Source organism: Borostomias antarcticus (assembly GCF_949987555.1).
Source record: "Borostomias antarcticus genome assembly, chromosome: 18".
Lineage (NCBI taxonomy): Eukaryota > Metazoa > Chordata > Actinopteri > Stomiiformes > Stomiidae > Borostomias > Borostomias antarcticus.
Genome location: NC_140251.1, coordinates 10,244,549 through 10,254,930, shown reverse-complemented (window position 1 = coordinate 10,254,930; position 10,382 = coordinate 10,244,549). Strand labels below are relative to the sequence as shown.

The window sequence follows — 10,382 nt, the reverse complement described above, 5'->3', positions numbered from 1 at the left end:
ATGCATTGTGGGCTGCTGGAGGAGCCTGACATGGATTCCACAGGTTGGTCCTGCTGCTCTGAGCGGCAGACTGGGGCAGCTGGGAACCCCGCTTCTGGCCTGGAGGACTGCAGCCAGCGGACCCTGGAGGCTCTCTCTCTCTCTCTCTCTCTCTCTCTCTCTCTCTCTCTCTCTCTCTCTCTGCAGCCATCTTAGAGACAGTCCCCATCAGTTGTTCATAAATTTAATTTTTCATTTTTGTCATATGATGCAGTAGTTGACAGTTGAGGGATTAAGCTGCTCTCAGTGAAAGTTGTAGATTTAGAGTGAGGTGGCGTGTTTGTATGTCACAAATGTAATGCCTTGCCAAATACCTAGGGAAAAGTGTTTTTTGTTGCAGTATTATCAAAATGTTGATGGAATATCACTGGGACCTATTTTGACTTAGGTTAGCTTCTTGTTATGGTATTAACTAAACACAATCATTTATTAGCAATCAATAAGTATTGTCAGCAGCAACAACATTATCATAATTTAGATTAAAATGCCACTTGCAGCCCGCGCGTGTAGCTTACAAGTGATGCACCTGCTACTTGTCAATAACTTTTGGGTAGCTGCAGTTAGTTAATCACCGACACCGGATCTTTTAAGTCGCATAATGGTTGTTTTTGAGTAGCCTACATATGTTAGGCTATATATAGAAATGTAAAGGGGATATGTTAACTGCGTTAAATGCATCCATTCAATGCATCCATCCGTTAAATGCATCATTACAGATTCTCAACTAGTCTACAATTCCCATTCAGTGAAATCTAGCCTAGGCTATGTAAATAAAATACAATTAAAATAAATAAAAAAAATCTTTAGGCTATCTGATATCAAGGATAGGCCTAGCCTACATTTTTCTACATTGTTATTGTTGGGACACGTTATTTGTATTACTTTCCAGGCAATTATTTCACTAGTCTTAATTAAAAGAGCAGTGTTTAAATTATCAGAAATTGATCAATTGATCAATTTTGATCGCCCGTTGATGATCAATTTGAATTAGAGACCCACTTTAGAGATTTTACAATAGAGAATTAGGCTACTTTCACATCAGTGGACGAACTTAATAAATTAAAGGTTTATAAGGAGATTTCAAGAGATAATTTCAAACTTTCCTATATTTTATAAAATGGGTAGGCCTAGATCTCATTCGGACAGCAAAATAATAGGCCCAATTATAATAACGATAATGATTGTTAATGATTCGACTAGTTAATGATCATAGTAGCGTAATAATAATCGAATTAATTTAAATTAATAGGAATGTTACTTAATTTATAATAATAGCCTGATGACAACATGCATGTTAAACATTTAACCCCATCTCGCACTAATATTGATAATGACAACTTAACACCTTATGACAGTGATGAGAATGAAATCATTAATAATAATTGTAGTTGTATAGACTGCTTTAAACCGAAGTTTAAAAATGTAGCCTAGGCCACTTGACGGTGGGAAAATGCACTGTGAATTATTCTCCCATTTCCACTTGAATAAACTGAAATAGCCTACTGCTAGCCTCGGCCTGTCATAGTTGGTCTGATACCCTACAGCGTTTTTAACATAGGTAGCCTAGTGCCCTGACAATATTCAGTCCTTATCTTGTGTTGATCAAAGGCCGGGATTAAATGCCATTCGTTAAACGTCGAATCTTCGTTTGCTGAGTGAAAGTTCTGGGCCCCTAAACTTTTACATTATGTCAGACCCATCTAATAGGACGGGACCTGTTGCCTTGCCAACATCCAATCTTGGCAACATCTGCCACCTATATGGTAATATTGTTGTCATGGCCCGTGCGGGAAACAGGATCTACGTGGCTACGATAAATATTAGAAGTGTTTCTTCCTAAGAAAGGACACAAGTTGAGCTATTTCTAAATAGAAATTAGAATAGAAATTAGAATGGGACAATGGCCTCTATGTCGCGAGACTGGTTCGCAGTGCGCGCCGGCTGAATTGGGAGAGTGCGCGCGCGGTAGTCCCCCCGGAACAATGCAGGATTCCTGCCCCTATGAGCCCCAGCTGCACTGAGGCCCACACAATCGATTGTTGTCGAATTGCCCTGTCACATTAGTGACGTGAAAAGGTTTATATGGGCAGTGTTTTTCACTGCAACTAAGGCGTGTTAGGCCTACTGCCTTTGCTATAAAGCACAATATTCTCTTTGGGAATTTTGTTTTAAAGAGACACTACCACCTGTTGCATGCATACATGCACCAAAACAACAATTATTCAACACTATTATGTACCTTTACAGCGCATTGGTAAAAGCAGATTGTACATTGCTGCCTGTTCTCTGACCTGTGCTCCATCGTGGCTTCTTTCAGAGAGCTGGATTGAGAGGTGTCTCAATGAGAGTGAGAGCAAGCGCTACTCCAGCCACACATCCCTGGGGAATATGTCCAACGATGAAAGTAAGCATGGAGGATGTTGTTTTTTGCATACTGGAAGCCTCCTGAAATACAACTATTAAATTGACATGTAAAAATTTAATATGATCACATTGTTGTAATTCATCAACAAGGCTGAAGAGGGCTTCAATATTCAACTGCTTTATACCACAATTAGAGATTTATCTATTTGTCTATTTTACTAGACGTGTGTGAGAGAGTAAAACAAACCCCACAAAAACAGTCATATCAGTATACATGTCCTTAATTATGTTTAGATTCACTCTGTCATTATATATAAACGTAATGATAGGCCTATATAAAATATCAAAAAGAGACATGATAAATCTAGATAAATTTAGTATATAAACAATTCTTCAAATGTTATTCAATATAAAACTGCTTTATGAATTCAGGCATTTAATAACATCTATAACCATGTGTTTTAAGTCTTTAAGTTTCTTGTGAGTTGTGATGTTTGGATTTTGAATAGAAGTGGCAACCAAACCCTAGTACAGGGGTGCAGACTTGTCACCTTTAGGTGAAAATAGCCGTTTTTAATCCAAAATAGGTCATTTGTTTGATCTGTGTATGTATGGGTTTGCATGCTTGTCACCTTTTTCACCTGTGATCGGTTTGCACCTCTGCTAGTATGAAACAAACAACATCATTTTTTTGTGTGTATAAGATGAGGAGAAGGAGAATAACAGAGCATCTAAACCTCATTCTACACCAGCTACGCTCCAGTGGTAAGTGTTCATGTCCGTACTCATCTCTGTCCGTTCTTATGTCTGTATTCCTGTCCGTTCTCATGTCTGTGTTCCTGTCCGTTCTCATGTCTGTGTTCCTGTCCGTTCTCATGTCTGTGTTCCTGTCCGTTCTCATGTCTGTGTTCCTGTCCGTTCTCATGTCTGTATTCCTGTCCGTTCTCATGTCTGTGTTCCTGTCCGTTCTCATGTCTGTGTTCCTGTCCGTTCTCATGTCTGTGTTCCTGACCGTTCTCATGTCTGTGTTCCTGTCCGTTCTCATGTCTGTGTTCCTGTCCGTTCTCATGTCTGTGTTCCTGACCGTTCTCATGTCTGTGTTCCTGTCCATTCTAATGTCTGTGTTCCTGTCCGTTCTCATCTCTGTGTTCCTGTCCGTTCTCATGTCTGTGTTCCTGTCCGTTCTCATGTCTGTGTTCCTGTCCGTTCTCATGTCTGTGTTCCTGTCCGTTCTCATGTCTGTGTTCCTGTCCGTTCTCATGTCTGTGTTCCTGTCCGTTCTCATGTCTGTGTTCCTGTCCGTTCTCATGTCTGTGTTCCTGTCCGTTCTCATGTCTGTGTTCCTGTCCGTTCTCATGTCTGTGTTCCTGTCCGTTCTCATGTCTGTGTTCCTGTCCGTTCTCATGTCTGTGTTCCTGTCCGTTCTCATGTCTGTGTTCCTGTCCGTTCTCATGTCTGTGTTCCTGTCCGTTCTCATGTCTGTGTTCCTGTCCGTTCTCATGTCTGTGTTCCTGTCCGTTCTCATGTCTGTGTTCACTGCTTTCTTGTACTTTTATATGCTTATCTGAGATTAAATAGTGGAAATAGAACACTACTACTGTGATCTGTGGTCATTTGTCTTAACTACTGTGATTGGTCGTCTGTGATTGGACGTGTGTGTTAAATGCGTTCAGGAGATTCTTGCACACTGGAGAAAGTACGGAATACACTTTTGTTTTTAAGCAGAATAATAATTTAAAAATGTGAAAGTTGTAAACTCTTATTCTCCGAAGAGATGGAATTATGAAATATTATGTTTTGTCTTTATTTTAGATATTACATCCCTATCCTGTAGAATAGAGTTTTCAACTCTGCACAGATCATGCTTGATCAACCTGTTAGAGTGCTGGTTATTTGTCTTACAACGTTTTCATGCCACTCGTTGACAGGCTATCAGATATCCAGTGTATGTTTCTGTGTGGATATCAGTTGACAAGTCAAGTACTGATTTAGGAGTAATGTGAATATCCAGCAAACCATCCTCATTGATTGATTGATTGATTACCCATATCTATCGTCTTGCTTACATTTCTCTGCCTTGTGAGGAACCCCCGTGGGCACTTTTGTCATAATGAGATGCAACACAGTCAGTATAGTGTTTTTTCTGAGCCGCAAATGGTGCTGGGGATCTGGAGTTTCTGCCTTGTTGTTGAGTTGATGCTGTCTTGTGGGGTTCTGGAGTAGATTAGATTAAATTTGATCCGATTAGATTGCTATTATTGTCCACAAATGTTATTGTCCAATGTAAAAATGTGTTCTGCTACTCATGCACATTGGCTTCAGCACTATGCTCTTAGTCACTTTTATAGAAAGGAAATGCACTTGTAAGTTCTGGCTAGTAGTAGTACACTGACTACCTGACTACCTACAGTATGTTAAACGCAATTATTATAAGTCGCTTTGGATAAAAGTGTCTGATAAATGATTGTAATGTAATGTAAAATGTAATATTCACCACATAGTGACATAGTCAAACACACACAGTTACATCATAATCACGATAAATAAATAGTTTTAATGCTGTGTGTTGTGGTGTGTACTTTTAATGTTGTGTAGATGCTGTATTGTGGCGAGTAGTTTTAATGCTGTGTAAAGGCTGTATTGTGGCGAGTAGTTTTAATGTTGTGTAGATGCTGTGTTGTGGTGAATAGTTGTAATGCTGTGTAGATGCTGTGTTGTGGTGAGTAGTTGTAATGTTGTGTAGATGCTGTGTTGTGGTGAGTAGTTTTAATGCTGTGTAGACGCTGTGTTGTGGTGAGTAGTTTTAATGCTGTGTAGACGCTGTGTTGTGGTGAGTAGTTTTAATGCTGTGTAGACGCTGTGTTGTTTTAATGTTGTGTAGATGCTGTGTTGTGGTGAGTAGTTGTAATGTTGTGTAGATGCTGTGTTGTGGTGAGTAGTTTTAATGCTGTGTAGTCGCTGTGTTGTGGTGAGTAGTTTTAATGCTGTGTAGACGCTGTGTTTTGGTGAGTAGTTTTAATGCTGTGTAGACGCTGTGTTGTTTTAATGTTGTGTAGATGCTGTGTTGTGGTGAGTAGTTGTAATGTTGTGTAGACGCTGTGTTGTGGTGAGTAGTTTTAATGTTGTGTAGACGCTGTGTTGTGGTGAGTAGTTTTAATGCTGTGTAGACGCTGTGTTGTGGTGAGTAGTTTTAATGCTGTGTAGACGCTGTGTTGTTTTAATGTTGTGTAGATGCTGTGTTGTGGTGAGTAGTTGTAATGCTGTGTAGATGCTGTGTTGTGGTGAGTAGTTGTAATGCTGTGTAGATGCTGTGTTGTGGTGAGTAGTTTTAATGTTGTGTAGATGCTGTGTTGTTTTAATGCTGTGTAGATGCTGTGTTGTGGTGAGTAGTTTTAATGCTGTGTAGATGCTGTGTTGTGGTGAGTAGTTGTAATGCTGTGTAGATGCTGTGTTGTGGTGAGTAGTTGTAATGCTGTGTAGATGCTGTGTTGTGGTGACTGACAGAGTTGGTCCAACCCTGCAGGCTGGAGGAGAACTATGAGATAGCAGAAGGCGTGTGCATCCCCCGCAGTGCCCTCTACATGCATTACCTGGATTTCTGTGAAAAGCATGACACTCAGCCCGTCAACGCCGCCAGCTTTGGGAAGGTATGACTCAGCGCTCTGCCGTATACTGGCTGTATAGTGATGCCGCAAGATGGAAGCCGAACCATTGTGTGAAATGATGAGTTAGCAGTGTAATATTTTTAGTTTTGAAAGATAATTTTGGTGCAGTGCCCGTGGGGAAAGTTGATGCCTATCTTTCTCATCTCTACGTTAAAGGAATAGTTCATTCAAATTACTATTAAATATTAATTCACCTTTACATGTACTGCAGTGCATGTTCTTACACCAAATTTTTTGGGCACTACTTTTTCTAAATAAAGTTGCTCTAAATAATATAGTATATTATGCAGATTTATTTTGTTAATTGTTCTGGTTAGTTCTAATCCTGGCCAGAGAAAACCTCTGGACTGATAGATACAGGGGAGACATGCTTGCTTCTGTTCCCACAATCCCTCTATCCACCAAGTCCCAGCCCCCCCCCGCCCCCCCCAACACCAGCCCCCCTGGCCCCTGCTCCGCCCCACCCCCACGCCACAGCTCCTGTCAGAGGATATTGAAAAAGAGAAGGGGCCTGGATTAATGTGTAATTAAAGGAAATTTGGAAGGGTGAGATGTTGCGGAATGTTAGATCAGTGGCGGGAGCAGTGTGGGGTGTCCTTTAGGAAGGCTTCATTGATTTGGGACAAAACAAGGAGAGAGGACCCGGGCTGCCTTGCTGTCTGCTCATTTATCAAGCGGGGCCTGACAGAAAGTTCACAGCTTGGCCTCTTTTTTCATCCTGCACAATGGAGAGCTCCACTGTTTGCTAAAGTTTCTGCACCGGGAGCTGGACCAAGGAGCCAATCTCTCATGGACAAAGAGAGAGAGAGAGAGAGAGAGAGAGAGAGAGAGAGAGGGAGAGAGAGAGAGAGAGAATGGAGGAAGAAGGAAAGGGAGAGACAGAAAAGAGGAGAGAAGGGGAGGTTTTTAATATAACATAAAATGTAATACATAAACATAATACTCTTCAATCTGTCATAAACACCCTCTTCTCCCAGAGCCAGGGTCAACAGTGATTATTTTACTCTGCTACAAGGTCTAAATAATAGACCTTATTAACTGAGCACAAAACTGTTCTAGATATTCACTTCATATGCACTGAATGTGTTAATTCTACATACACTGCATAATTAGAAATTATTCTGGAGATTGTACCTTACTTTTATTTCATTGAATGGCATTTTACAGGGAGATTTTACAGGCACATTGATTAACTTAATTGATATTAATGTGCTAATATTAGCCAGCTGGCTAGTTTCCAACTGTGCACTTAAAAAAAGCAAAAAATAATAAAACCTAGTGTTTTTTGGAACCAGTTGTGACCGTACGAGAACTGTCTGTAAAAAGCGTCCAGATAGAACCCTTTTCAGGTCCAAATAGCACCTTACGGACCTAAAAACTGTTTTATATAGAATCAGGATTCCACTACTAGTAGTATTCTACTACTGTTAGAAATGGTTCTACATAACACTAGAGTGTAGTCTCTGAGGAACATGTTCTGTTTCTATTTGCCTCTATTTTATTGTGTCTCTTTCTCTCTCTCTCTCTCTCTCTCTCTCTCTCTCTCTCTCTTATTCTCACTGTCTGAATATATGTTGTAGAAGTGTGTGAAATGGGGGTGAATAAGGATAATAAGTTATCATTAGGTGATGAGGAGATGTACCGACACGTTTCTGCTTTGATCTGAACAGATTATCAGGCAGCAGTTCCCCCAGCTGACCACCAGGAGACTGGGGACCAGGGGTCAGTCAAAGTGAGTGTGGCTACGCCGTGATGATGTCACCCCGAGTCTTCCTGACATCTTCCTTGGGGAAAGTCTGCTTTAAACACGAGGAGCTATGAGCTTTAGCTTATGAGTTCAGATACCTTCTTCCTCTCTGGTCTACAATATGACATGATTCACTACGCCCCCCCCCCTCACCCAGGTACCACTATTACGGCATCGCAGTGAAGGAGAGCTCCCAGTACTACGACGTCATGTACTCCAAGAAGGGCTCGGCGTGGGTGAACGAGACGGGGAAGAAGGAGGTTACCAAGCAGACAGTGGCGTATTCACCTCGCTCCAAACTCGGGACGCTCCTGCCAGACTTTCCAAATGTCAAAGACCTAAATCTGCCCGCCAGCCTGTCAGAAGAGAAGGTAAACAGTGCTCTAAAAGTCCGGCCACATCTCTCTCCCTCTCTACCCCCCCCCCCCCCCCCTCCTCTGTCTCCCTCCCTCCCTCCTGCCCCCTCCCCCCCCCATTCTCCCCTTGTATCTGTTGTGGGACCTGCGCTGTTCATGGGCTTTAGAGGAGGAGCGGATTTACACACTGGCTCCTCACTAACTCTTAATCTAATAAGACCCAGCAAGGACAAAGGATGGCCCTGCCTGTCCAGCTTGAAATGCGGGGCCGTGATTTTAAACGTTTTTTGGCGTTGCTGATCTCTAAAGCCACTTTTTTAAAACACCGCTCAGGCTTAGGCCCGGTGCACGTGCTTTATGTCAAGAGATTTATTTTCTTGTTTTTCATATCACTGCGTGGGTGACGTTTAGAAGCTATGTAAGAAAGACGTCCGGTCCATTCGACTGTGATCGAAGCATAAGCTGGTGACATCTGCTTCCATCTCTCCGCTCCGCGCTGTAAAGCGCCAGGGAGACAGCTGTGTGTGTTGATGGTCGTTCTGTCCTGCTGATCCCAGGTGTCAACCTTCATCATGATGTACAGGACTCACTGCCAGAGGATACTGGACACGGTCATACGAGCCAACTTTGATGAGGCAAGATGGATTTCCTGGACATTAAATATCTAACCCTCCTGCAAACATGCTTTAGAAATATGCAGTCTTAGATAAATATTGTGGTTGAGTATATTTTTAATACTTTATATTTGAGTATATTTTTTATACTTTATATTTGACTATAAGTAATCAGTAATAAGGATTAATTTGGGTCATATTACTGTGTACATTAACATTAAGTCATGGAAATTGTGCGGATGGCCCTGCTGCTTCCTGTGTGGGCGTGTACATGATGGTGCTTCCTGTCCTGGGTTGTGGCGCAGGTCCAGAGCTTCTTGCTGCACTTTTGGCAGGGCATGCCCCCCCACATGCTGCCTGTCCTGGGCTCGTCCACCGTGGTCAACATCGTGGGTGTGTGTGACTCCATTCTCTACAAGGCCATCTCCGGCGTTCTGATGCCCACTGTTCTGCAAGCCCTGCCTGATAGGTCAGTGTTCGTTTATGGTCACATACTTCCCACAAATTAAGTGAAAGACAAGGAACACATGATAGGTAGGTAGGTAGGTGGGTGGGTAGGTAGGTAGGTGGGTAGGTGGGTAGGTAGGTAGGTAGGTAGGTGGGTAGGTAGGTAGGTAGGTAGGTAGGTAGGTAGGTAGGTGGGTGGGTGAGTAGGTAGGTAGGTAGGTAGGTAGGTAGGTAGGTAGGTGGGTGGGTAGGTGGTTAGGTAAGTAGGTAGGTAGGTGGGTAGGTAGGTAGGTGGGTAGGTGGGTGGGTAGGTAGGTAGGTAGGTAGGTAGGTAGGTTGGTTGGTTGGTTGGTAGGTAGGTAGGTAGGTAGGTAGGTGGGTAGGTGGGTAGGTTGGTAGGTGGGTAGGTGGGTAGGTAGGTAGGTAGGTAGGTAGGTAGGTGGGTAGGTAGGTAGGTAGGTAGGTAGGTAGGTGGGTAGGTAGGTAGGTAGGTGGGTAGGTAGGTAGGTAGGTAGGTAGGTAGGTAGGTAGGTAGGTAGGTGGGTAGGTAGGTAGGTAGGTAAGTAGGTAAGTAGGTAGGTAGGTAGGTGGGTAGGTAGGTAAGTAGGTAGGTAGGTAGGTAGGTGGATAGGTAGGTAGGTAGGTAGGTGGGTAGGTAGGTAGGTAGGTAGGTAGGTAGGTGGAAAGGTAGGTAGGTAGGTAGGTAGGTAGGTGGGTGGGTGGGTGGGTGGGTAGGTAGGTAGGTAGGTAGGTAGGTAGGTTGGTAGGTAGGTAGGTAGGTTGGTAGGTAGGTTGGTAGGTAGGTTGGTAGATAGGTTGGTAGGTAGGTAGGTAGGTAGGTAGGTAGGTAGGTAGGTAGGTAGGTGGGTAGGTAGGTAGGTGGGTGGGTAGGTAGGTGGGTAGGTAGGTGGGTAGGTAGGTAGGTAGGTAGGTAGGTAGGTAGGTAGGTAGGTAGGTGGGTGGGTCAGGATGAGTCACATGTCTGCCACGCTCTCTTCTTTATAGACCAATTTACAGGTTACTTCACGTTGAAGTTATCCTGCCACCAGTATGCGCATGCCTCTTACAATGATCTCGTAGCTAGCTAGCTAACGTTAGCTACAGTAAGTGATACTCCGAAAAATACTCCGGCCAACTGTCGTAACAGTGT

At 43.0% G+C, this 10,382-nt stretch overlaps 1 protein-coding gene across 1 annotated transcript in view; it reads left to right on the top strand.

The window, feature by feature from the left end:
* Window positions 1-10,382, top strand: part of rfx4 (regulatory factor X, 4) — a gene marked incomplete at both ends in the record, with an annotated part of 19,989 nt that continues 9,607 nt past the window's right edge. Inside the window, 8 exons of the mRNA XM_084452606.1 lie at window positions 1-43; window positions 2,357-2,443; window positions 3,108-3,168; window positions 5,927-6,050; window positions 7,739-7,800; window positions 7,973-8,186; window positions 8,729-8,806; window positions 9,091-9,254. Coding sequence (XP_084308732.1) covers window positions 1-43; window positions 2,357-2,443; window positions 3,108-3,168; window positions 5,927-6,050; window positions 7,739-7,800; window positions 7,973-8,186; window positions 8,729-8,806; window positions 9,091-9,254 — 833 coding nt within the window. The remainder of the gene's footprint in view (window positions 44-2,356; window positions 2,444-3,107; window positions 3,169-5,926; window positions 6,051-7,738; window positions 7,801-7,972; window positions 8,187-8,728; window positions 8,807-9,090; window positions 9,255-10,382) is intronic.